The sequence below is a fragment of the Aquarana catesbeiana genome, linkage group LG01, assembly GCF_042186555.1.
Source record: "Aquarana catesbeiana isolate 2022-GZ linkage group LG01, ASM4218655v1, whole genome shotgun sequence".
Classification (NCBI taxonomy): domain Eukaryota; kingdom Metazoa; phylum Chordata; class Amphibia; order Anura; family Ranidae; genus Aquarana; species Aquarana catesbeiana.
In genome coordinates this window covers 745,084,252-745,112,182 of record NC_133324.1, presented here as the reverse complement: position 1 = coordinate 745,112,182, position 27,931 = coordinate 745,084,252, and the positions used below count along the sequence as shown (strand labels likewise).

The 27,931-nt window shown below is 46.5% G+C and overlaps 1 protein-coding gene across 3 annotated transcripts in view; it reads left to right on the top strand.

Moving 5' to 3' along the window:
• The first annotated feature begins 1,274 nt into the window (after positions 1-1,274).
• Positions 1,275-27,931, top strand: part of PLRG1 (pleiotropic regulator 1) — a 113,438-nt gene continuing 86,781 nt past the window's right edge. The window contains exons 1-2 of one of the 3 annotated variants that reach the window (XM_073605421.1): positions 1,316-1,425; positions 14,615-14,738. Coding sequence is in view for 1 of the 3 variants with exons in the window: in XM_073605411.1 (XP_073461512.1) it covers positions 1,396-1,425 (30 nt within the window). In the remaining 2 variants the exon portion in view is untranslated. Of the gene's footprint in view, positions 1,426-14,614; positions 14,739-27,931 lie in introns of all 3 variants that reach the window. The other 2 variants (XM_073605411.1, XM_073605430.1) reach the window with 2 other exon arrangements.

The following is a 27,931-nucleotide window of genomic DNA, read 5'->3' as shown; positions in this document are numbered from 1 at the left end:
TAGATTTCGTTCCACTTCACAATTGTGTCCCACTTGTTGGTGATTCTTCACAAAAAATTAAAATTTTATATCTTTATGTTTGAAGCCTGAAATGTGGCAAAAGGTTGAAAAGTTCAAGGGGGCGAATACTTTCGCAAGCCACTGTAGCCACTGTGCCATCAAATGCCAACACTGTGCCCCATAACACCGATATAATTTATTAAATAATTTTACCTGCTGTCCTGGGGGTTTCCCTCGTGCTCCTCTCTCTCTCTCCTTCCTCCTGACCACATTGCCAGACCCCGTCCCAGTGCCGAGAAGAAGACTCAAGGAAGGCAGTGCGGAGGAGGGTAGGCGGAGCATAAGTCACCAGCCGCTTATGGGGGCGTGAGTCACACGCCGCCCCCCCGCATGAAAGTCCCCACCCCTCTTCCCAATTCCCGCGGCCGCCCCCCGCACACATAAAGCCCACGGCGGCCGCCTTGCTGTAGCGGCGCCGCTGTGTATGGGCGTGATTGGCAGAGGGTGGAGGGACATGACACGCCCCTCCACCCTCTGCCAAGCACGCCCATACACAGAGGCGCCGCTACAGCAAGGCGGCCACCGTTGGCTGCATGTGTGCGGGGGGCGGCCACGGGAGCTGTGCCGTTTCAAGCTGGGGTCATGCTGTGACTGGCGGCTCCTGTGCGCATGCGCAGGAGTGACGTCACGCGACTCCGGCCAGTCACAGAGCCGGAGTTCGCGTCTCCGGAAGGAAGAGGGGTGAAGATGGACTACCGCTGCCAGTGAGGAAATCGGGGACATTGTAGGCTCCTGTGTCAGGTAAGTGACACATAATGGGCTGCTATGCGATGCAGCCCATTATGCTTTACCTTTGCAGGGAAACAAAGAGCAAGTAAAACCCATCATGGTTCACTTCCTCTTTAACTTGTAAGCAACAAATGTTCTGCAGAAATCGGCTTAGGCATGAAAGGGTTAATATTTCTGTAATCTATTTTTGTATGGGGGGGGGGGGTTTCTGGCAAGGGGGGCAGTTTCGCCCTTTGCCCCCTTAGAAACCTGGCACTGCACACAATAAGAGATATTGGATTAGTATGACAGACAGGAAACTATTATTTTAATAAGCAGACACCATATTTATATAACACATGTTTTTCTTTTGGCTGATCTCTTATATCTGAACAACAGTGACTACGGCTCCTCTCCAAAAGTCAGACGGCACAGGACCCTAACATACAGTGTGCGACACATGCGCATTCCCCTACGAGCCATAGAGGTCGCTGTAGAGAAGCCTCTATGGCCAACTCTATTATTTTTTTTCCCCCATCTTCCGGTTTGGGAACGTCACATCGAGTGTGGTTTGTGTTGGTACGGCGGTGCAGCTTCCTCTCGTTGCTCCTGTAGTGTTTGGCCGGGATGTCTCAGCGGGAATGGGGCGTAGTGGAGGTGAGTGGCAGAGCGCTGTGACTGGGTGTATGTATGTGTCGGCCCTGCCCTGTTATCATGTCCCTGTGTGTGGGGACGTGTGTAATAAATGAGGTGACATGTCCAGAGGGATGGGAGTACATCCCACGTGTGTTGTGTGACGGAGGTAAACACACACGATGTGTATTAGGTGAAGGTAATGAATTATATGAATGGTAAATAATCATTTCCAAATAGGAAGGTATCAAAACTGGAGCAGCTGTGCATGGCAACCAGTCAGCTTCTAGCTTTCATTTCCAGAGCATTCAAGTCAGCAATACTTAGCTGTCATTCTGTGGTGTACCTGGTGCTGGGATACGGCTGTGTTCATTGGCTGGCGGGAGATGAGTTCATATAAGTCACCTGACAAGTCGCCCCTGTGTGAACCGGGTCTGATTGTACATTCAAAGGAAGAAGCAGGCAGGTCAATGTGTTGTATTACAGAGGAGACATAGCATGTTCCTTGTGCAGTAAAGAGCCTGCCTGATTGCTGTTTTTTAACCAATTACCGACTGCCCAATAAAAGATATACTTCTACAGGACGGCCACTCTGTGCAGAATCACCAACAGCAGTGATGGTGAACCTTGGCACCCCAGATGTTTTGAAACTACATTTCACATGATGCTCCTGCACTCTGCAGTGTAGTTGAGCATCATGGGTAATGTAGTTCCAAAACATCTGGGGTGCCAAGGTTCGCCATCACTGACCTACAGTATATATACAGGATTCTTCACTCCCCGTAGGGGGTGCACCGCTTCTGCTGTGATTTGTCAGAGCAGAAGCCAATCAGCAGGTGTCGGCTAATGGATGTCCAGGTTCGCCCTGACATGGGAAGGGATGGAATTCTGTGTTCCTGCAAAGCAGGTAATAAAATCATTCACTTCCCATAGTAAAAGCATCACACATAGAACACACAAACACTGGCTAAGCACACATTTAACCCTTTAATCGTCCTTGATGGTAACCCCTTCCCAGCCAATGTCATTAGTACAGTGACAGTGCATATTTTTAGTACCGATCACTGTATTAGTGTCATTGGTTACCCCAAAGTGTCAGAATGTCCGCTACAATATTGCAGTCCCGCTATAAGTCACTGATTGAAGCCATTACTAGTATAAAAGGAAAAAAAAATCTATTATATATTCCATAGTTTGTAGGCACTAGAATGTTTGCGCAAACCAATATACACTTATTGGTATTTTTTTTTTACCAAAAATATGTAGCAGAATATATATTGACCTAAATATATGAAGAAATTTGATTTAAAAAAAAAATTGATATGTTTTATAGCAGAAAGTAAAAAATAGTTGTTTTTTTTGAAAATTGTCGTTTTTTTTTTGTTTGTAGCGCAAAAAAATAAAAAACACAGAGGTGATCAAATACCACCAAAAGAAAGCTCTATTTGTGGGAAAAATGACATACATTTTATTTGGGTACAGTGTTGCATGACTACGCAATTGTCTGTTAAAGTAACGCAGTGTCGTATCGCAAAAAATGTCCTGGTCATGAAGGGGGGTAGATCTTCTGGCGGCTAATTAGAAACGTAAAGCACAACTAAACCCTCTCTTTTGGATAAAAATGACAAACATGTTATACTTACCTGCTCTGTGCAGTGGACTTGCACAGAGTTGCCCTGATCCTCTTCCTCTTGGGTCACTCTTCGGCTCTCCTGGCCCCTCCCTCCTGCGCCCACAGCAAACAGCTTTCTATGGAAGCAGCTGAGCTGCTGCTCTGTGTGTCCATTCAGACATGAAACTGCGGCTCGACCCGCTCCCTTTCTCTCTCATGGGCTCACTTTGATAGCAGTGGGAGCCCATGGTGCCATGCTGCTGTTTCAGCCAATGAGGAGGAGAGTCCCGGACAGCCGAGTCTCTTGTGCAACATCCCTGGATCGAGATTGGGCTCAGTAAGTGTTGCTGCACAAAGAAGGCTTTTTATCCTAATGCATAGAATGCATTAGGATAAAAAATGTCTGCCTTTACAGTTGCAGGGGCTGGTCTGTTCATAACATGTTATTACATATTACACCCTGAATATGGGGTGTATATACAAAAGGTGAACTTATCCTTTAATGCAGACAATGCATTAGGGTTAAAAAAAAACCTTTAGGCCTGGTAAACACTTTAAGTTTTTTCATTCAACCCAGAGGGCTGTACGAAAAAAATGTGGGAGCTTGGGAGGAACTCTCTGTAATAACTATCCAATGTTAGTACAACAATCTCCCTGCTGAGCTAATGTGTTCTGACAGGGAGACTGCCAGCGCTGATCGGATGCCGATTGGCTGCTGTTTTTCCAGCATGCCCGTTCGACTGCCGATATTCGGCCCGTGTGTGCCAGGCTTTAGCCTTTACAGCCATTTGGAGTTCACAGGCTGCCATCACTGAGAGAGAAAGAAAAGAATATCAGGGAGATAAGATAGGAGACTATCCTTGTAAGTTTATGTCTAAACCTAAGTTTTGTGTCTCCTTGGCAGCAGAGTTTATATTGTCACTTCTCCTGTTTTTCTTTTCTCCCTCCCTAATCTGTGTTCCCTCCAAACATTCTGTATCACTCCATTTTGCTTTCTTCCCTATTCAGCAACAGTAATCTTAAACCTGTCAGCTGATCAGCCTGTAGTGCAGGGGTAGGCAACCTGGGTCCCTCCAGCTGTTGTGGAACTACATTTCCCATAAGGCATTGCAAGGCTGGCAGTTACAATTACTCCCAGAGGCATGATGGGACTTGTAGTTCTGCAATAGCTGGAGGGCCCCAGGTTGCCTACCCCTGCTCTAGTGGCTCTGATTTAGACAAAGTAACTGAACAAGCTGAAGATAGAAACTGATTTTTTGCCATGCACAGCTGCTCTATATTCTGCCTACTCCAGGTTTGATAAATCCAAAAAAGCAGATCCTCAGTCTGCTTATTCAGTGGCTCATCCAAACCCTGGGCGCCACCATTATGGCACAGGCGTAGATGTGTCTACAGGCCCTGCCCAGCCTTTGTGTCCTGAAAGAGTTTGTTCCATCAGAGCATCTGCACATGCGCCATGGAAATGCTGCATGCACAAAGACAGGGAAGATTTCTAGCGGATGTGTGCAAGCCCTCCTTATCGCCTGCACTAGACTTCAGTCGCAGGAGCGCCTCTGTGCTGCTTGTCATTAAAAGGCCTTTGTATGTGTTCTATAACGTTGTGATCCAGTTGTGAACTTCTACTGTGTACTTTGCACAACATTCTGATATATAAATGGATGAGGAAGACCTTTCATCTGCCTGTTAAGCATGAGCTCCGGCGTGTTCGCACAGCCCATGTGCAGAGCCCGCCAGGAAGTTGGCGCTGCGCTAATCACAGGCAGTGAGATATTTCTCGATCTCTGCAGCTGCGCATCAGGAAATGTCTCACTGCCTATGATTAGCGCAGTGCCGACTTCCTGGCGGGCTTTGCACGTGGGCTGTGCAAACACGCCGGAGCTCATCCTTACTGCCTGTCCTCCATTCATAGTGTGCTTTTCATTCATAGAAGCTATAACTTTTATGAATGGAGTAGGTGGTGGAAAGGTCGGGCACTTTTGAGTGCCTGTCACAGCTCAGTTGGCTCTATTAAAGTGGTAGTAAAGGTTTTTATTTAGGGCTGAAACGATTAATCAACATTATCGATAATAATCGATAATGAAAATCGTTGTCAGCGATTTTCATTATCGATTAGTTGGTCTGCCCCTTCCTCCTGTGCGTCCGTTAAATCCTTCTTCCTGTGTCCTCAGCGCCGCCGTCTGTGACTAGGCACGTCCATGCGCGCCTCTCCTCCTCCTCGCTGACGTCATCCCCACTAATCTTCTCAGCCCTGCCTGCTGCCTCGAGGGAACAGAGAGGCGAGGGCGAGAAGCTGCGAGGAGAGCCGAGCTGCACATTCATTGTGAAACGTAGCGGCTAATAACACAGTAAAAACAGTACAATTTTTATGACCTGTGCCCCATCCTAACAGTATTCCTGGGGAGGGAGGGGGGGTGAAGTGCCCCATCATTGGTGTTCCGGGGGGGGGGGTGGCTGCCTGAAATATTGCCCCATCATTGGTTTTCCTGGGAGGGAGGGGGGGAATAGTCATAGTGCCCCATTGGTGTTCCTGGGAGGGGGAGGGGGGAACAGTGCCCTATTGGTGTTCCTGGGAGGGGGGTGAGGAATAGCGCCCCGTCATTGGTGTTCCTGGGAGGGGGGTGAGGAATAGCGCCCCGTCATTGGTGTTCCCGGGAGGAATAGCGCCCCGTCATTGGTGTTCCCGGGAGGAATAGCGCCCCGTCATTGGTGTTCCCGGGAGGAATAGCGCCCCGTCATTGGTGTTCCTGGGAGGAAACGAAAAAATGGCGCACATTATGTTTTTTTTTTATTTTATCCGATTAATCAAAAAATAATCGGCCGATTAATTGATTATGAAAATAATCGTTAGTTGCAGCCCTACTTTTATTTTAATTTATACCTACAGGTAAGCCTATAATAAGGCTTACCTGTAGGTACAGTAAATATCACACCGTAAATGTGCTCTGTTAGATATATTTACTTTAGCAGCGGTGGTGATGTCACCGGCATATGCGCACTGCGCTCTCCGTGGATGGCGTGTTATATACTAGCACATTATGACAGACTTACCTAAAATGCGGATCCCTCCAGCAAAGCACTTTCACCGCTGACAGGGAATCTATCTTCACCCAGTTTTCCTTCCGGGTTTGAATTGCCCAGCCGCCATGATGTCACAGCCGTGGCACAGCTCTCTGTGGACGGCATGCCATCCATTGAGAGCACAGTGCTCATATGCCGATGACGTACCACCTGCTGCACACGTAAATATCTCCTAAATTATGCACTTTTAGAAAATATTTACTGTACCTACAAGTAAGCCTTTTGTATAGGCTTACCCTCAGATACAAGATAAATAGCGGAGTTAGCTACCGCTTTAACCCAAGAAAGCACTTTCTATTGCCTCTTCCAAATGTCTTCATGGTCCCACTGTATATAGCAATGTATCCACCCTCTCTTGCTTGTTCTAAGGATGGACTGTAGACTATGGGATTTCTAGTGTGCATAGAGCAGTTCACATGAGCGCTACTAACTTGCAGTGCTTGTTGCAAAAAAACTGGGAGGGAAAAGTAGAGGTTTGGGAGCTTACGGAGGATGTTACAAGGAGGCAGAAACACAGTAAGAAATACATTTTCAGGGCTAATCTTAGCCCACTTTGGGTGGCTCCTTCCACCCCTCTAGTGCAGTCATTATGGCGAATGCAAAGATATACCAAAGGGCTCTGCCCAGCTATTGTATCCTGACAGAGCCCTTTGACACATTTGCGCATGTGCAGAATATTTTCTACCCATGTGAAATGTGGCAAATTTTGGGCTTCTGTAATACCCATCTTTGTGCATGTGTGGGGGTAAGCCACACGTGTGCAGATGTACAGGGGGAAGCGCCTGCGTGTGCAGATGTGCCTCAGGATTCTCATGACCCGACGCTCTGCAGCACAGAATTTGGGAGGGGGTGTGGCAGCGAAGGTCATTCTTGCCCAGGGGAGAAGTACTGCTTTGCAGTGCAATAAATCTTTAACAATATGAATAAAAGAAACTTTTTATCCAGTTGGAAGAAAGGGGGGGCAGGGCAAGATGAGATTATGTTTGGGTAAAGGTCTTTAAAGTGATTGTAAAGTGTCTTTTTTTTCCTATAAAAATAACAAGAATGTTATACTTACCTGCTCTGTTGCAGTGGATTTGCACAGAGCAGCCCGGATCCTCTTCTTTTCGAGTTCCTCTTCTGTGATCCTGGCCTCTCCCTCCTGTTCAGTGCCCCCACAGCAAGCAGCTTGCTATGGGGCACCCAAGCCGAGTCACAGCTCCCTGTGTCCATTCAGACATGGAGCCCTGCCCCCTCTCTCCCCTGATTGGCTAGCTGACTTTGATTTGATTGGCAGCCAATTGCGCCGCTGCTGTGTCTCAGCCAATCAGGAGGGAGAATCTTGGACGGTTGAGATACTGGACATCGCTGGACAGAGAGAGGGACCTTAGGTAAGTGTTTGGGGGGCTGATGCACACAGAAGGCTTTTTATTTTAATACATAGAATGCATTAAGATAAAAAAATCTTCTGCCTTTACGATATCATTAAGTAGTGGATGTGTATGGATTACCTTTTGGAGAATAAGAAAATCATATTAATCTCTAATATGTTCTTAAAGGATAAGTTCGCTTTTCAAAAAAAAAATTGGCGGCTCTCCCAGTCAGAGGAAGGGCCTGCGCTGATAATCAGTGCAGCCCCATGAGAGGTGCCCATCAGCTGCCTGTCAGTGCCCATAAATGTGCCAATTAGTGCCCCATCAGTAATGCCTGTCAGTGCCCTTCAGATGCCAATCAGTAATGCCCATCAGTAGCTCCTAATCAGTGCTGCCTATCCTTTGCTGCCTATCAGTGCTGCATATCAGTGCCACTCAGTTCTATATATCATTGCTGCCTTATCAGTGCCTGTCAGCGAAGGAGAAAACAAAATTTTATGACGAAGAAAAACTTTTTTTTCCCCATTCATCTTTCAGGACAGCACCATAGAGAGACACCGGCTCCTCCCCTCTTAGGAAACACCGCCTTCCAATTCAATATTTAAATCTCATCCTCCCAACGGCCCCTCAGTTCAGGTGTTTCCTCCGGTGGGGAGACACTGCTTGGGAACCGTGGCGGATCAGTCAGGGAGACTGAAGCCAAAGATTTTGTGTGAGGAAGAGGGGGAGTCGGGTCTCTCTAGCTCTTTCCCTCTACTATTGTTTATTCAGTTAGGTAAAGGCTGGGGAAGCCATACTTACCTGTTTTTAAAACTGAATTGGCGCGCCTCGGCCTCTCTTGGGGAAAGAGACAGCTGAGGAGGTCCGTGTTTCTTCTGCCCAGGGGGGCGCTGTGGGAAGTGCCTGAGTCTCTCCTGCTTGTTCAAGCAGCCAGCGTTTGAAGCTCTATGGCCGGGTCGGATGACGGGTGACGTCAGTTCCGGCGAGGGCGGGCACTTCCGACGATTCCGCGTCTTCCGGTTCCGGACGCGGGGAAAGAAAACGGACCGAGCGTTCGGCTGGTGCGACCCTCTTGCTTTGCTGTAGAGTCAGCTGTCGGGGGAAACGATCGACCACCATCCTCAGCGGACATGTCTGAGACAGAGGTCTCTAGAACTGCTCCAGGAGACAGTAGCACCAGCCATGCTAAGGTAAGTGGAACCCTGGGGTGGTGTTCCCTTACCTAAATCCCGATAGCTTCACGGGTGTTCTCCCCTCACTGGTGGTTGGGGGGAAGGGGAGTGTGTCTGGGACCCTGGTGGTGGTTGGTCCTGGGGGGGGCACTCCTGGTGGTCCTCTGTAAAAGCACTGGTGGGATTGGGCATTTATGGCGACTCTCTCTCTTTCTTTTTCAGAAAACCACAGAGAAAAGCAAGTCGCCTCATGGTTCAAAGAAAAAATGCCCCTCTTGTAGAGTTAGTATGGGGGAATCCTGGACCAAGGCACTTTGCAAGGAGTGCATTGATGGATTAGTCAGGGAACAGGCAGCAGAACAGGGTACAGATCTTGCTGCATCCGTCAAAGAGCTTTCTAGCACCTTTCAGTCCTTTAAGGCACTCTTTTCTAGCTTCCAGTTGCCGCAAGCCCAAAGCAGTCCTTTACCAGTGCAGCAGAGTGTTACACCTAGCCCAGTGGATACTCCCTCTGTTAGTGGAGAGAGACCAGGGGGCTCCAGAGTGGAAATTGAGGAGGAGCCAGATAGCACCGCTTCAGATTCTCAAAGGGAATCGGATGTGGAGGAGGTGGATGGGGAATCCACAAAAACCTCTCGCTATAAGCTTTCCCTGGACGAAGTGGAGGAGCTCTTGGGAGCTATTCACACCACTTTGGGAATTCAGGAAGAAAAGAAGGTGTTATCGCTCCATGACCAAATGTACAAAGGTCTTGGGGAACAAAAAAGGAAGGATTTCCCAGTCCATGATGTATTGGTTGAGGCCATAAAGAATGAATGGAAAGATCCTGAGAGAAAACCTTTCTTTTCAAGGGCTTTGAAGCGAAGGTTTCCTTTTTCAGAAGGGGAGTCTCTAGTCTGGAATAAGACCCCTAGGCTGGATGCTGCTTTTTCTCAGGTTTCCAGGCAAACAGATCTGGCCTTCGAGGACATGGGGGTTCTTGCAGACCCCATGGACAGAAGGATGGACTCTCTCTTAAAGAAGTCCTGGGATTCGTCACAGGGAAACCTTAAGCCTGCCATGGCGGTCACAGTAGTGGCCCGCAATATGGAATATTGGCTTACGCAGATAAAGGCGCATATTGAGGCAGGAACGCCAAAAGACTATTTTGGCTTCCTTTCCCATGCTACTTAAGGGTGTAGCGTATATTGCGGACGCTTCCGCCGAATCAGTGCGCATGTCCGCAAGGTCTTCAGCCCTCACTAATTCGGCTCGAAGGGCCCTATGGCTTAAGACGTGGCAAGGAGACAGCGCGTCTAAAGTTAAACTCTGTGGAATTCCCCTCACAGGAGATCTCTTGTTTGGCCCAGGGTTAGAGACCGTTTTAGACCGGACGGCCGATAAGAAAAAGGCCTTTCCCATTAAAAAGAAGTTTGGGGAGCAGGCTAAAAGAAAGTTTCGCCCCCAGAGAAAGTTTGAAACCCCAAAAGGAGAGCGGCAGAAAAAAGCTTGGGGGCAGAAGGGCAAGGGGCGGGGAGGGAAAATTCAGGCTTATCATGAATCTGAAGCCTCTGAATGTCTCCATTACCTACAGGAAATTCCGGATGGATTCTATCTATTTGGTGAAAGCGCTTCTTCCCCCAAATTGCTTCATGGCGTCAATAGACTTAAAGGACGCTTATCTGCACATTCCAGTCGCAGAAAGTTACCAGAGGTTTCTCAGACTGGCGGTGAAAACTGGGGAAGGAACGTTTCATCTACAGTTCAAAGCACTCCCCTTTGGACTATCCTCTTCCCCCCGCATCTTCACCAAAGTGATGGTGGAGGTCCTGGCTTTCTTACGGCTCAGAGGCATCTCTGTAGTCGCGTACCTGGACGACCTACTCCTGTTTGCTCCTTCCCCGGAGCAGTTGTACCAGGATCTTCAGGTAGCAAGAGACAGCTTAGAAAACCTGGGATGGCTCTTGAACCTGGAAAAATCCAGTTTGGTTCCGGCCCAAAAGGTCACCTTCCTGGGCTATGTACTGGATTCGACAAAACAAAAAGTGTTCCTTCCAGCAGAAAAAATCCAGAAGGTGGACAGAGCAATATTACTGCTCCAGGGCAGCAGTCAGATCTCAGTAAGGAAAGCAATGTCAGCACTGGGCTTACTGACTTCCGCGCTTCCGGCAGTTCAGTGGGCAGGGCTGCACTTTCGCCCCCTACAGCTGTTTATTCTGAGTGTCTGGGACCACAGTCCAGCATCTCTGGACTCCCTTATATCTGTGCCAAGTCAGGTCAAAAGGTCCCTCTGGTGGTGGAGGAAAGGGTCCAATCTCTCACAGGGCCTGGAGTGGGTTCTTCCAGTGTCCATAACGGTTACGACCGATGCGAGCGGCACAGGGTGGGGAGCACACCTAGATTCCAAGATGATGCAAGGCACCTGGGAAAAAGAAGACGCAAAGAAGTCCTCGAACTGGAGGGAACTGAGAGCAATAGAGTTGGCTCTCAGAGCTTTTCAGAGAGAACTCCTGGGGCAGCATGTGAGGGTCCGTTCGGACAACTCATCAGCAGTGGCCTACATCAACAGGCAAGGGGGAACCAGGAGCAGATCCTTGTGGGGTCTGGCAGAATCCATCCTCAGGTGGGCCGAAGGGAGCATTCTCTCTCTCTCTGCAATACATCTGAAGGGGGAGCAGAACCACGTAGCAGATTTTCTGAGCAGAAAAATGCTGAAGGAAGGCGACTGGGTCTTGAACCAGGACATCTTCGAGATGATTACTCGGAAGTGGGGGGTCCCCTCCGTGGATCTCTTCGCCTCAAAGGCGAATACGAAAGCTCGTCTGTTCTTTTCCCTAAACAGATGGGACGGAGCAGCCGGGGTGGATGCACTAGCTCAGAGCTGGCGTTTCTCAAAGTGTTATGCCTTCCCCCCTCCCGTAATGATTCCAGCAGTTCTGAGAAAATTTCGGTCAGAAGACACAACCCTCATTCTGATCGCACCACACTGGCCAAGGAGGCCGTGGTTCTCCCTCTTGAAGAGTCTGACAGTGGAGCCTCCCTGGATTCTGCCTATCCGGGAGGATCTTCTCTCTCAGGGTCCAATCTGTTGCCCTCAGGTGGAGCGATGGAACCTCGCAGCGTGGCTACTGAGGAAGAATTGCTAAAGGGCAAAGGTTTCTCGGATCGGCTAGTGACAACTCTCCTAAATTGCAGGAAAAGAGAGACGCAAGCCATTTACCTAAAGGTGTGGAAACGCTTTAACAGTTGGTGCACAGAAAGCTCCTTCGATGTACGAAGTTCTGTAGCAGTATTAGAGTTTCTGCAGGCAGGAGCGGACAAAGGATTAGCCCTTAGCACCTTGAAAGGACAAGTATCGGCACTAAGCGTTTTCCTGGAAAAGCCGCTAGCTATAGATCCTTGGGTAGCTAGGTTTTTTAGAGCTTTAGGCAGACAGAGGCCTGTTAAAAGTTCCCCATTCCCAGTGTGGGATCTTTCCTTAGTTTTACAGTCTCTTACAGGGGATCCTTTTGAGCCATTGGAATCCTGTACCTTGAAGTTGATCACCCTCAAAACTGTGTTTTTGGTGGCGATCACCACAGCAAGGAGAGTAAGTGAACTCGAAGCCCTTTCTATTAGGGCGCCTTTTTTTCAGGTTTTTCCGGACCGTTTGATTTTTAAAACGGATCCGGCCTTTTTACCAAAAGTGGCCTCTAGTTTTCATAGGGGCCAGGAAATTATTTTACCTACCTTCTGTTCGAATCCTGTGAGGGAACAGGAGCATATTTTTCACAAACTGGACGTTAGAAGGTGCGTCCTTCAGTACTTAGATAGTACAAAACAGTTTAGGAAATCCGATTCTTTTTTTGTATTGTTTTCAGGGGCTAGGAAAGGGTTCAAAGCCTCTAGACGATCAATAGCCAGATGGTTAAGGTTGGCCATTAGCCAGGCCTATGTGATCGGGGGTTTGGAGCCCCCGGAGGGTATTAAAGCACATTCCACCAGGGCAGTGGCAACTTCTCAAGCAGAGTGGGCTGGTGCTTCTCCGGAGCAGATCTGTAGAGCAGCAACGTGGTCCAGTTTTTCCACGTTTGTGAAGCATTACAGATTGGACCTGCTGTCAGCCAAAGACCAAGCCTTTGGGCGTAAGGTGCTGCAGGCAGTAGTCCCTCCCTAAGGTAAGGTGCTCGCTTATCCTCTCTATGGTGCTGTCCTGAAAGATGAATGGGGAAAAACGGAGTTACTTACCGGTAACATCCTTTTCCAGGAATCTTTCAGGACAGCACTAGTACCCACCCAGGTTTTTGATTATCTATGAGAACTCATCGCATGAGAACGTCAGGTAAGATAAAGATTTGTATGACGTATTCTTGTGTCTCCCCAGCTGGCCGGAGGAACTCGTGAAGAACTGAGGGGCCGTTGGGAGGATGAGATTTAAATATTGAATTGGAAGGCGGTGTTTCCTAAGAGGGGAGGAGCCGGTGTCTCTCTATGGTGCTGTCCTGAAAGATTCCTGGAAAAGGATGTTACCGGTAAGTAACTCCGTTTTTTTTTTTCAAAAATGTTGTTTAGCAAAAAATAAATACCCCAGAGGTGATCAAATACCACTAAAAGAAAGCCCTTTGTGGAGAAAAAAATTATAAAAATTCAGTTTGGGTACAGTGTTGCATGACCATGCAATTGTCATTCAAAATGTGAGAGCGCTGAAAGCTGACCTGGGCAGGAAGGGGGGAAAGTGCCCTGTTTTGAAGTGGTTAAACGACTTCAATACAGGGCACTTATAGATCTTCCTGCCCAGACCAATTTTCAGCTTTCAGCGCTCTCACATTTTGAATGACAATTGCATTATCATGTACCCAAGCAAAATTTTTATAATTTTTTTTTCCCCATAAATAGAGCTTTCTTTTGGTGGTATATGATCACCTCCTGGGGTCTTTATTTTTTGCACTACAAATAAAAAAAGAACGAAAATTTTGATAAAATAAGTTTTCTCCTGCACTGATGAGGTGGCACTAATGGGCTCTCATAGGCGGCACTGGATGGCACATATAGGTACTGATGGGCAGCACTGATAGGCAGCACTGATCAGAGGCGCTGGCAGGCATCACTTATGGGTACAGAGTGCCATCCCTAATGGGAAATGATTGCCACAACTGGTTGGCTCTAGTGGGCATCCCTGGTGGCCCTGGGTGGGCATCCTCGGGAGTCTGCACTGATATTCAATTTGTGCAGACCCCCTCCCCCCTGTCAGGAGAGCAGCCGATCGGCTCTCCTTTACTTGCGCCTGTCAGTGTGATACACGGCTTTTTCTGTTTACACTGTGATCAGCTGTGATTGGACACAGCTGACACAGCTGAGCACGTGGTTAAGAGCCTCCGTCAGAGGCTCTTTACCTAGATGGGAGATGCGGAGCGCGATCGCGGCTTATCCTGCTGGACATCATATGATGCCCAGTCAGGATAACTGAACCACTTCATGGCCATCATTCTGCTATAGGCCGGGCAGGAAGTGGTTAAGGAGCCTGGAAAGCATTGCACCATGTGATCTGCAGATCACAAGTGCAAGCTCAGGCTCCTGCAGACTGTCAGTCGTACCTTATACGGACAGGAAATGATGCAATGACAAGAAGAATCAATGAACTACGAGAACTCTCAACAGCACCCTGGTAGTTCATTCACGGGTGGAGCCCCATACGGCCATGCTGTTTCCAAATTTTGACAGCTAGTATAGGGAACTTCCCCCTGTACTGCTGTCATGCTAAGAGCTTGGATCGACGAGCCACTGCAGGAGCAAAAACATGTTACATGTTCCCAAAACTGAACCTATCCTTTAATGTTTTGATTTTATTATATATGTGCAAGATAATTTTTTGTACTTATGCTTTTCCAAGCAATGTTCTCACCTGCAATGTGCATATCATTCTGTAAGAATGTGCTCCCATCATGAACCTAGACAGGTGTTTTGAATTTGTAATAACACACATTTTGGTTCATAATATTTGCATTTCATGATGTAGTGTCTCCTCTTCTATACATTTACAGATCTCTGATCCACGATTCAGTTCGGATCTTGGTCCTCTCCCCAGGCCACTTTATAATCACCTGAGACAGACAGCCAGTGTTCTCAGCCTGGGAATCAGACAACTCTTGTCTGTGAGAGTAAGAGGTTGGTAAAAACTTACAAGCTGTATATGTGGCAGCTGACAAGCTGTAGTCTTGCTCTGCCTATTAGGGTTTGTATAGTTAGTGCACAAGGCCATCATTGGTAGGGACTTCCCTAAGTGTTGGGAACTGTGGGATCGTCCTGTTCCGGTCACTATAAGTGGCTGAGCCAGCACTTTGGACCAGCACTGACAATGTGGATTCTGGGGACTCCTCTCGTGGTTCTCCTTTCTCTGTTCTGGCAGGAGAACTGGAGGAGCCCGAGGAAGTCCCCAAAGCCAGTGAAGGTGGACAGCCTTCTCCTGACCTTGAAGCTACGTTAGAGTTTGCTGACCTTAAAGTGGTTATAAATCCACTGTATCATAAACATACCATCCTTTTTGGAATGATGGATTATAGTGATCAAAACACAGATATGTTAATTTGGCACCATCGTCCCTTTAAATCAAACAAAAAAAAAAGAGCATGTTGGGGGTATGGGACTTTGTGGGTGCTTATTGCAATACTATTGATATATCACAACAAAGTATGAAAAAAATCATTATTTTATTACAAAGACATGAAAAAAGGACAGACAATAATCACATAGAAAAAAGCACAGGGGTCGTTTTCTCTATGCACCACTATATCCACATATTTGTTCAGTTTTCCACACATGAATGCTACATGTTTCGCCTCGCGGCTTCCTCAAGAACATGTGTGGACATTGTTCTCTGAGTAGATAAAAATGTGTATATATTAATTATACAAGTCTCAGGCCTGAAAAAATACATAAGATACAGTACATTGAACCAAGTACATACATACATAGGTGCATCCAAGAGGGGTGGCAGGAAATTCTCAACCAATAGGCTCTGGCTCCAATGCTTAGGAGGTTCAGAAACCTGTCTGTGATGGGTGATATCAGAGCATATAATTGGGCACCAAGGCCTCCACGAGAGGAGACGCTGACCAAGCCAAATCAATCACAGAGAGGAGTACCATGGATGGGCTTAGATACCGTTGTGAAATTTACCTATAGACAATTCAAACATATTGTTGCGCCATATGGATGGCGATACTTGTCGTTAGAAAATTTGAATTTGTTCAAAATTTAGACATCTCAAAAATAGACAAAAGGTAAAAAATATCTTTACATAAAAGGGTTCTGTTAACGTGATGAAGTCAAAAGGATGCTGAAGCTAGATGTTATTGAGGAGTCCAATAGTAAATGGTTTAGTCCTATTGTGTTCGTCCAAAAACTTCAGAAAGCTCAATGCAATGACAAAGGTTTACTATTCGTTAGGGTGCCAGTTTGATTTAATAACTGACCATGCTCCCTTGAAATGGATGACCCAAAAGGAGACGAATTGACGGTTGAACTGGTGTTTTTTGGCTCTACAGGATTACTCCTTCATAGTAAAATACAGGCCAGGTGTTGAGATGGGGAATGTAGATGCTCTGTCCCTTGTTCACTCCTGTTGGGCCACAGGTGTTCCAACCCGTGTGTGTGTGTGGGGGGGGGGGGGGGGGGGGCGCGAATATAGCAGAGCATCCCAGAGAGAGCTGGGAAAAGTCCTGTCCGGGGGGGGTTTATACATCTCCCAGGCTCCTCTCATACACATTTAGAGCTCTCTGATCCACAATCCAGTTCGGATCTTGGTCCTCTCCCCCAGGCCAATTTATACTCACCTGAGACAGATAGTCAGTGCTCTCAGCCTGGGAATCTGACAACTCCTGTCTAATGAGAGCAAGAGGTTGGTAAAAACTTGCTGTATGTGTGACAGCTGACAAGCAGTAGGCTTTCTCAACCTGTTAGGGCCTGTGTGTTTGTATAGTTAGTGCTGAGACAGGGCTAGGTTTTTGTTTTGCAATTATTGTTCCTGTTTGTTTTGAGACACTGTACAGCACCTGTATATAGATTTGTAAATATCACAAATCAACAGAATACTGTTTTGTCACTTTTGGATTTGGTATCTGTGCCTGAGAGACTGCTTATCCCAAGGAGCTTTGTACCTGCTACCTGTTCCCCGCTCACAAAATATATATGAACTTTAGTAATTTTCGCTCGGCTCATCACTACTTGTGAACATGTGTGTGTATAAACAATGTTTGTGTGAAGAGGTGAGCCCTGCATATGTCGGATCATAGCTGCATTGCTGGCCTTGTACTACTACTTTTTATAATTGGAATTAAAGTTTAAAGCCTACGTTTAGCCAAGATTAAAAACAGAAACAAAAGGGATATAACTTACATTTAGCCCTGGTTCACATTGGTGCAATTTGACATGCCAAATTGGCAGCAATTGCTGGCAATGTCAGCGCCCGAAACGGTGCGACGCCGCATCGGTTCCCAAAAGTAGTTTCTGTACTATATTTAGCGATTTCGGGGTGCGATTTCCATTGATATCTGTGCAGAAATCCACACAGATGTCTCCTAAATCGCCCCCGAATTCGGGACTGACATGCAGGAGTGAAATCGTGTGAGTTCAGCTGAACTCGCACTACTATTTCATTCCCGCAGTAAGTGTGAACCAGGGCTTAGTGTGATGTGTCCTTGTGACGATTTTTCATGTTTTAGGAAAACTCATGAACCACATTGGATTTCTGAATGGAGAGGGCAGAGCTAACAATCATCTGCCTGTCTCACATTCACATTCATAGAAACTTTAGTATGGTTTCCATGAATGACAGATCTGGAAGAAAAGGGCGGGCATAGTAGAGCTTTCTTGATGCAAGCTCCTGACAACCCTTTACCTGTATTAACCCATGCCACACCAGACGTTTACAGAGGTGGAGGTGGGGGGGCTTGAAACACTGAAAATTTCTCCTAAAAGAAGGATCAGAACAAGGCACATATTAAACTATGCCGATTTTTTCTGCTTTTAATTTAGGCTAAAATTAGGCTTGAACCCCATCCTCCCCTTCCATGCAGCAGCATTTTGAGAGTCCTTTCTGTGGTTTGATTTTCTTTTTTAATGTTACCTGTGATATATATCCAACTTCTATCAATCTTCTATTCCCTAGGCTTACATCATATTATTCTTCTGCATTACTGGCAGTTTGTCATGATTTTATTCTGTACATGATCTGAAACTTCTTAGTGCATTGATCAATTAGTGAATGCTGCCCTAGGAAAGAAGATAAAGGTAGTTTGTTGTGTATTTGGTATGCATAGTAACTAGCCTTCAGATAATGCATAGTAATTCAGATCATGTTCCTATCTGACTGTCTGGAGGAGCTGAACACTTACGAATAGCTGGCTAGAAATCATACTGTTCTAATAAATGTATACCTTGTGAATGTAGGCGCAGATCTTTTTCCTTGCAGAATTTCTTACTTCTAAATATATTATGTTTTGAGTGTGAATGTAGTATATTTGTTATAAGAAAAACAAATGCTGAAAATGCTAGTTGCCTGTAATTATGTTGAGCCATTAGCTTTAAAGTGTATGTAAACCCTAAAGCTTGCCATATACTTGGGGAGATTTTACTAAACCTGGAGAGTGCAAAATCTGGTGCAGCTCTGCATAGAAACCAATCAGCTTCCAGGTTTTATTGCCAAAGCTTAAATGAAGAAGCTGAAGTTAGAAGCTGGCTACCATGCACAGCTGTACCAGATTCTGAGTGCTCCAGTTTTAGTAAATCAACGCCACTGTTTACATTTTGGGCATTTCCTGATGAACCGGCCAAAGTTCGCTTAGCGGGTGGCCTTGCTGGCCCCCTTCCATCCAACATCCTTCATTTGAATATTTTGAAGGCGTTGGGTATAAAATTGTCAGCCAAACAACTGCTCTATCCAATCAGATGCACCTGCTGTTCAGTTAATTTGACAGGCGGATGTCAAAATATGATAACCCAGCAGGGGGATTCATCCATATGCACTGCATTTGTTTAGCCCACAGGCTGAATGAAAAAAATCGAATGGTATGTGGTAGAGCTGTGCGTAAAATCGTTAAAGATTTAGATCGCGATTCTCACCCCCTCCTGATCTTAACAATACATTTTCCAGATTCAGTGCAGAGTTCTCTACTCACAGCTGACAGCTGTCAAAAAAAAAATCCAGGTAGCTTGCCAAGTTTATGACAATATTGTTAGACATAGATAAAGAGAAACAATGTAATGCCGCGTACACACGGGCGGACTTTTCGACGAACTGAATCCGGCGGACAATCCGACCGTGTGTGGGCTGCATTGGACTTCCCATGGACCGTTTCAGTCGGAAATCCGACGGACTTAGATTTGAAACTTGCTTCAAATCTTTACGTCGAAACTCCGCCGGACTCAGTTCCTGACGGAAAGCCCGTTCGTCTGTATGCTGGTCCGACGGACCAGATACGACGCAAGGGCAGGGTACTGCATCTCGCGCTCGCTGCAATAGGGAAAACAAATTTTCCTATTGAGGCGAGCGCGGGGCATACCAGGCCCTTAGGTCTGGTATGGGTTTTAAGGGTAACCCCCTACGCTGAAAAAAACGGTGTGGGGTCCCCCACGAAATCCATCTCAGACCCCTATCCGAGCGCGCAGCCCGGCCGGTCAGGAAAGGGGGTGGGGAAAGCGAGCGCCCCTCCTGAGCCCTACCGGGCCGCATGCCCTCAACATGGGGGGGGGGTGGGGGCTTTGGGGGAGGGGGGTGCCCAGATCCCGGCCCCCCACCCTGTTTGAATGAGTATGGGGTATATGGTACCCCTACCCATTCACCTAGGGAAAAAGTGTCTATAAAAAAAAACACACTAGACAGGTTTTTAAAGTAATTTATTAGACAGCTCTGGGGGTCTTCTTCCGACTTCGGGGGTCTCTCCAGCCTCTTCTCCCGGCGTCCGGTTCTTCTGCCAGCTCCTCTGCTATCTTCTGCCGCTCTTTTGCTAGCAGTGGCCCGGACTTCTGCCTTCTTGTCTTCTTCCCTCTTCTCTTCTGATGTTGACACGACGCTCTCTCCGGCTGTAATGCTCTCTGAGCGCTCCGCTATGACTTATATAGGCAGTGACCCCGCCACCTTAAAATGTCACAGTCCCTGGGCATGCTGCGACTGTGACTTTAGGGGGCGTGGTCAACCGTTGATGACCACGCCCCCTTAAACCGTCAGTCCCAGCATGCTCAGGGACTGTGACGTCTTAAGGGGGCGGGGTCACCGCCTATATAAGTCATAGCGGTCAGAGAGCATTACAGCCGGAGAGAGCGTCTTGTCAACATCGGAAGAAGAGAAGAGGGAAGAAGACAAGAAGGCAGAAGTCCGGGCCACCGCTAGCAAAAGAGCGGCAGAAGAACCGGACGCCGGTAGAAGAGGCCGGAGAGACCCCCGGAAGAAGACCCCTGGAGCTGTCTATTAAATTACTTTAAAAGCCTGTCTAGTGTGTTTTTTTTTTTTTTATTGACACTTTTTCCCTAGGTGAATGGGTAGGGGTACAGTGTACCCGATACTCATTCACATAAGGTGGGGGGCCGGGATCTGTGGGCCCCCTTATTAAAGGGGGCTCCCTGATTCCGATAAGCCCCCCGCCCGCAGACCCCGACAACCAACGGACAGGGTTGTCGGGAAGAGGCCCTTGTCCTCATCAACATTGGGACAAGGTGCTTTGGGGTGGGGGGGCCGCGGGGCGCCCCCTCCCCCAAAGCATCCACCCCCCATGTTGAGGGCATGTGGCCTGGTACGGCTCTGGGGGGGGCGCTCGCTAGTCCCCACCCCCTTTCCTGACTGGCCGGGCTGCGTGCTCGGATAGGGGTCTGGTATGGATTTTGAGGGGGACCCCCACGCCGTCTTTTCGGCGTAGGGGGTTCCCCTTAAAATCCATACCAGACCCGAACTCCGTAACTCCGTCGGAAGTCCATGGTGAAGGCTGGCGGACCTAGTCTGCCGGAAAGTCCGGTCGTGTGTAGGCAAGTGCATCCGTTCAGAAAGTCTGGTCGTGTGTACGCTGCATAACACTTAGATCACAGGAATGAACTTTGGTCTGAGGGAAGTTTAACCACTGAAAAGGCCCGTACACACGATCAGACTTTTTGACAACAAACATGCAAATTAGCTGTTTTAAGGCAACATCCGACCGTGTGTACGCTCCATCGGACAAACTTTTTCAGTTTTCATCAGACTTTTGTTGGCTGTGCGAACGGACAAACTTTCCAGCAACAAAAGTCCGATGGAGCAAAGTCTGATCGTGTGTACACTAAACCATCAGACTTTTTTGTACAAACTACAAACACGCATGCTCAGAACCAATGCAAAAGATCAGACAACAATACAGAAGTTGACCAAAGGGTGGTGCCGGAGAATTGAACGTCCTCTTTTTGAAGTGTCGTCAGTACGTTGAAACGTCACTATGTTCGTGTCTGTTGCCGAAAAAATCCTGCCGTGTGTATGCTTAATTAGTTTACGGCCAACGCCCTTTTTACAAAAATCCACGGGAAAGTTTGTACAAAGTCCGATTGTATGTATGAGCCTAAAGACTAAACCTTTTTCTGACATTTGTTGCTTACAATTTAAAATCTGAATATTTTTGTTAGAAAATGACTTGGAACCCCCAAACATTATATATGTTTTTTTTAGCAGAGACCCTAAAGAATACAATAGCGGTTGTTGCAATATTTTCTGTCACGCTGTATTTGCACGGCTGTCTTTCAAAAGCAATTTTTTTGTAAAAAAAAAAAACATACATTAATGAATTAATAAAAAAACAATAAAGTTAGCCCAATTTTTTTGTTTAATGTGAAAGATGATGTTACGCCAAGAAAATCGTGATCTTTATTTTAAGCAAAAAAAATCGTGATTCTTCTTTTGGCCAGAATCGTGCAGCTCTACTTATATGGCCAGCTCAGCAATGAGCTTCTCCTCTTATTTTCTCCCTTTTTGGTCTGCTTAAAATATCATTGAATTTTTGGTAATTCTGTTAAATTAGTGTTAATTTTCCCAAAACTGTTGTGTCAATTGTAAAATTGAAAATTGTGTTTTGTCATACATTTTGTGCTCTATAAACGAATCTATACACCACAATGTGGTGCAGATATCAGCCACAATTTTCACTTGGTCTAACAGGCATAAACTTGCACATTAGGTTCACTGCCTTTGATAAACTTCTGTATAGATGCTTACTAGAGGAAGACTGACCTGGAATAAGCTGCCACCTCTCCTTGCATAGCTGAGTAGAGGAGAAGACAGCCAGCAGGGTTTCCTCTGATGAGTGTCTGTACGGACATCACTCACATGGAGGGAGCAGGCATTTCCACACTTGTTATTTTACTGACACAATGATGTGCAACAAAGTGGTTAAAGCGGAGTTCCACCCAAAAATGGAACTTTTGCTTTAAGTACTGGTGACCCCCTGACATGCCACGTTTGACATGTCATTTATTTGGAGGGGAGCAGAGCGGGTACCCAGTTTTGACAGGCACTTCCTCCCCTGGCACCGGAAGGAAGTTCACCTCTCCCTCTTCCCTCCCTGCAATCTTCTGGGACATGTCACAGGTCCCAAAAGATTGCCCAGCCATTCACAACGCACGGCAAGCGCATGTGCAGTGCACGCCCGGCTGTGAAGCCACAGCTGGGCACCCACAGTTACGATGCTGGTGCCGCAGAGAGGAGTTGGGTGGAGGGGAGCGAGGCTTTGTGCGCCCACATAGCTGGACTGTGGGACAGGTGAGTGTCTGTTTATTAAAAGTCAGCAGCTACACTTTTTCTAACTGCTGACTTTTGAATGGGTGGAACTCCGCTTTAAAATTAGATTCTCTGATTTTTATTTTATTGTGTTTTGTATGCTTGAACTGCATTCTTTTTCTTTCCTCACTTGAATTGATTTATTTATCATTATATATAATATACAGTCATGGCCAAAAATATCTCTGTCAGATAATGCACCACTTTGCCCAGAAAATTGCAAATGTTTAGGTATTCTCATGTTTATTACTTTTTGTTTCTTTTGGTATGACACAAAAAAAAAAAGTGTGCGCCCCCCCCCCCCCCCAAAGCACCTTGTCCCCATGTTGATGAGGACAAGGGCCTCTTCCCGACAACCCTGGCCGTTGGTTGTCGGGGTCTGCGGGCGGGGGGCTTATCGGAATCTGGGAGCCCCCTTTAATAAGGGGGCCCCCAGATCCCGGCCCCCCACCCTATGTGAATGAGTATGGGGTACATGGTACCCCTACCCATTCACCTAGGGAAAAAAAGCGTCAATAAAACAAACAGTACACAGGTTTTTAAAATAATTTATTAGGCAGCTCCGGGATCTTCTTCCGACTTCGGGGGTCTCTCCGCCGTCTCCTCCCGGTGTCCGCATCTTCTGCCGGCTCCTCCGCTATCTTCTGCAGCTCAATTGCTAGCGGTGGTCCGGACTTCTGCCTTCTTCTTTTCTTCCAGAGATGTTGACACGACGCTCTCTCCAGCTGGAATGGTCTCTGAACGCTCCGCAACGGACTTATATAGGCGGTGACCCCGCCCCCTTATGAGGTCACTGTCCCAGGGCATGCTGGGGCTGTGCCGTCATAAGGGGGCGTGGTCATCACCCGGTGACCACGCCTCCTAAAACGTCACAGACCCAGCATGCCCAGGGACTGTGACGGCATAAGGGGGCGGGGTCACCGCCTATATAAGTCCCTTGCAGAGCGCACAGAAACCATTCTGGCTGGGGAGAGCGTCGTGTCAACATCTCTGGAAGAGAAGAGGGAAGAAGATGATCCAGAGGTCCGGACCACCGCTGGCAAAAGAGCGCCAGAAGATAGCGGTGGAGCCGGCAGAAGATGCGGACACCGGGAGAAGACGCCGGAGAGACCCCCGAAGTCGGAAGAAGATCCCGGAGCTGCCTAATAAATTATTTTAAATACCTGTGTACTGTGTTTTTTATTGACGCTTTTTTCCCTAGGTGAATGGGTAGGGGTACCATGTACCCCATACCTATTCACATAGGGTGGGGGGCCGGGATCTGGGGGCCCCCTTATTAAAGGGGGCTCCCAGATTCCGATAAGCCTCCCGCCCGCAGACCCCGACAACCAACGGCCAGGGTTGTCGGGAAGAGGCCCTTGTCCTCATCAACATGGGGACAAGGTGCTTTGGGGTGGGGGGGCCGCAGCGCGCCCCCCTCCCCCAAGGCACCAAACCCCCCATGTTGAGGGCATGCGGCCTGGTACGGTTCAGGAGGGGGGGGGCGCTCGCTCGTCCCCACCCCCATTCCTGTCCGGCCGGGCTGCGTGCTCGGATAAGGGTCTGGTATGGATTGGGGGGGACCCCCCCACGCCGTTTTTTTCGGCGTAGGGGGTTCTCCTCAAGGTCCATACCAGACCCAAGGGCCTGGTATGCCCCTGGAGGGGGAACCCATGCCGGATTTTTATTTAAAATTTGGCGCGGAGTTCCCCTCAAGATCATCTGAGCACAAGTCGCATACCGAAGTCGGATCATGCGAGACGGCGATCCGACTTTGATCCGACTTCAATGATAGTCAATAGGCTGAAGTCGGATCAAAGTAGTACAGGGAGTACGCTCTGAAGTCGGAGCGACTTCAGTAGTGTCTATTAAGACGCTAGCGTTAACTCCCATTGAAACTATTTCTGGAGCGACTTGGGGCGACTTGAGGGCGTACAAGTCGGATCCCAAGTCGCCCCAGTGTGAACCGAGCCTTAAAATGGTGAAAAATTGACTCAAACTTTCTGTTGTGCTTCTGTGTGCCACACAGAGCATGGAGAAGAGAACGATCAGGAAAGAATTGTTTGAGGAATTGAGAACAATATTTGTGGAAAAGCATTGACTATCTCAAGGTTTCAATTCCATCTCCAGAGATCTTAGTGTTCCTGTGTCCACAGTGCGCAAAATTGTTAAGAAGTTTACAGCCCATGACACACTGTAGCTAATCTCCCTCGACATGGACAAAAGAAAAAAAATGATCAAAGAGATTTGCCAAAACTTACTTGAGGAAGCCAAAATCCTTTTGGGAGAATGTGCTGTGGACAGACAAAACTGAATTACAGCTTTTTGGTAAAGCCCATTCTACTGTTTTCAGAAAATGAAATGAGGCCTTTAAAGAACAGAATACAGTCCCTACAGTAAAACATCAAGAAGAGAAGAAAAGATTGATCGCACACTTGAATCCAAAAGATGCTGTAGAGATTTCTTTATTGTCATGAGCCATACAAAATTGCAATGATGATCAGTGGACACGTTTCACACAAAAAGAACCGTGTTTGTTCACAACAATTGAAATACTCACAATACAAGCTATTTAAAGGCGTATATCAAATCAAACACCTAACACCTGTAGTTAAAGAGCAATCAACACAAAACTTAACCAACATTTCTTAAATGCTAAAACATCTGATCACAAAATAGTCAAAAAATACACGCGTCAACTGATCATCATTGCAATTTTGTCTGGCTCGTGACAATAAAGCAATCTCTACAGCATCTTTTGGATTCAAGTGTGCGATCAATCTTTTTGATATTGCCTACAGTGATGAGCTGGGATTAGCACCTTGGACCGGGTGTGTCCATTTTTGCCTGAAGCAGTGTGTGCACCCTTGTTCTGTTTCCTATAGTAAAACATGGTGGAAGTTCACTGATGTTTTCGGGCTGCGTTGATGCTTCAGGCACTGGATGTCATGTCTTGACCATGTGCATGGCGCTATGAAATCTGAAGACTACTAGAGAATTCTGGGGTTCAATGTAGGGCCCAGTGTCAGAAAATTGGGCCTCCATCATGGGTCCTACAGCAGGACAATGACCCAAAACACACGTCAAAAAGCACCCAAAAATGGTTTAAGACAAAGTGCTGGAGAGTATTGAACTAGCCTGCAATGAATCCAGATCTAAATCCCGTAGAGCACCTGTGGAGAGATCTCAAACCTGCAGTTGGGAAAAGAAAACCTTCCAATCTGAGAGACCTGGAGTAGAGGTCGACCAATATATCGGCCGATATTTGGCGTTTTTTACTTAATCGGCATCGGCCGATTGTGCTGATAAAAAAGGCCGATTATAACTTCAGCCGTGACTTGCAAATGACTTCTGTAATAGAAGTTAATGCAAGTTTCCTAAGGTTATCTGTGGAGAGGATTCTCTCCTCCTCTGGGCAGCCTGCCAAGTCTGATAAGAAGATACATTGTATCTTTCAGGTTCTTTTTATCAATAGACTGAACTCCGTGTGGAGAAGTTCTCAGTTTAACCATTTAAAGACTAAATCTTTTCTGACACTTGTTGCTTACAAGTAAAAATCCTGTATTTTCTGCTAGAAAATCACTTAGAACCCCCAAACATTATATATATTTTTTTAGCAGAGACCCTAGGGAATAAAATGGTGATTGTTGCAATATTTTATGTCACACGGTATTTGCGCAGCGGTCTTTCAAACGCAACTTAAAAAAAAAAAAATACAGTAATGAATTAAAAAAAAAAAACCTAAGCAGTAAAGTTAGCCCATTTTTTTTCGTCCAAAAGTTTTGATTACCTGTTTTTGTGTATTTATTATTTAAGATATTTTTTTTTTGTTTTTTTTTTTTTTTTCTAAATTATACATACAAGTGAACTGATTGAAGGTTTGTTTTGTTTAATGTTTAAATGAAAAAAAATTTCTGTATTACTTAAGGCTGCTTTCACACTGGAGCGGGCATGCGTTGATGGTAAAACGCTGCTAGTTTTAGCGGCGCTTTACCGTCATTTTAGAGGCGCTATTCGGCTGCTAGCGGGGCGCTTATAACCCAGCTAGCGGCCGAGGAAGGGGTTAAATGTGCCCCTGAAGCGCCGCTGCCAAAACGCTTTGCAGGCGCTTCGGCAGCGGTGCGCATTCATTTCAATGGGCAGGAGTGGTGGAGCAGCGGTATACACCGCTCCAAAGATGCCGTTTGCAAGACTTTTTTTTACATCCTGCCAGTGCATCGCCTCAGTGTGAAAGCACTCGGGATATCACACTGAGACTGCAGGGGAGCCATTTTACAGGCACTTTACAGGCGCTCTTTTTAGCCCAAAAGTGCCTGAAAAATGCCCCAGTGTGAAAGGGGTCTAACTGTTAGATTTTATGAGATGAAGGGAAAAAAGAAAGGAAAAAAAAAAATCGGCCAAATATATCGGCCCAAAAAAATCGGCATCACATATCGGCCATAGGCCACCGCGATTTCTAAATATCGGCATCGGCATCGGGCAGAGAAAAACCCATATCGGTCGACCTCTAACCTGGAGCAGTTGGCGAAAGAAGAGTGGGCCTAAATTCCAGTAGAGGCGCGTAAGAAACTAATTAATGGTTACAGGAAGCGACTGATTTCAGTTATTTTTTCCAAGGCATGTGCTACCAGATGTTAAATTGAGGGTGACAATAATTTTGTCCAGTCCATTTTTGGAGTTTTGCATGGAATGTGTCAGATTTGTTTTTTTGTTTCTCCACTTTGTGTCATACCAATACAAGCAAAAGACCTAAACATGAGAATGGCAAAACATTTGTAATTACAACAATTTTCTCAAACTATCTTTCTCCCCCACCCCTCTTTAGATCAGTGTCCCCCCTTTAGATTAGCGCTCCCCCACCCCCTTTAGATCAGAGTTCCCCCTTAACCACTTTACGTCTACTGTACTTATAAATACATCCTCAGATGGGAGCGATGATATCAGGATCATGGCTGCAAGGATGTTGTGCATCCCTTGTGATTGCAATAAAGTTCAATAGAAAGAATTTAAGATGTAAGTGTAAAAAAAAAAAAAAAAAAAAAAAAAGTGAATGAAATTTAAAATGTTTTTTAAAGCACGCTTATGCCCGAATGCGCATGTAGGTCCAGAACACATATGTAAACGGTGATTTAACCACATGTGATTTATCCCCGCGAACATCAGAATGGGAACAACTGTTCTAGCACCAGACCTCCTGTGTAACTCTTAACTGGTAACCTGTAAAGGCTATGGATAATTTAACCACTTGAGCCCCGGACCATTATGCTGCCTAAAGACCAGAGGTCTTTTTCCAATTTGGCACTGCGTCGCTTTAACTGCTAATTGCGCGGTTATGCAATGCTGTACCCAAACGAAATTTGCGTCCTTTTCTTCCCACAAATAGAGCTTTCTTTTGATGGTATTTGATCACCTCTGCGGTTTATATTTTTTGCGCTATAAATGGAAAAAGACCGAAAATTTTGAAAAAAAATGATATTTTCTAATTTTTGTTATAAAAAAAATCCAATAAACTCAATTTTAGTCATACATTTAGGCCAAAATTTATTCGGCCACATGTCTTTGGTAAAAAAAATGTCAATAAGCGTATATTTAT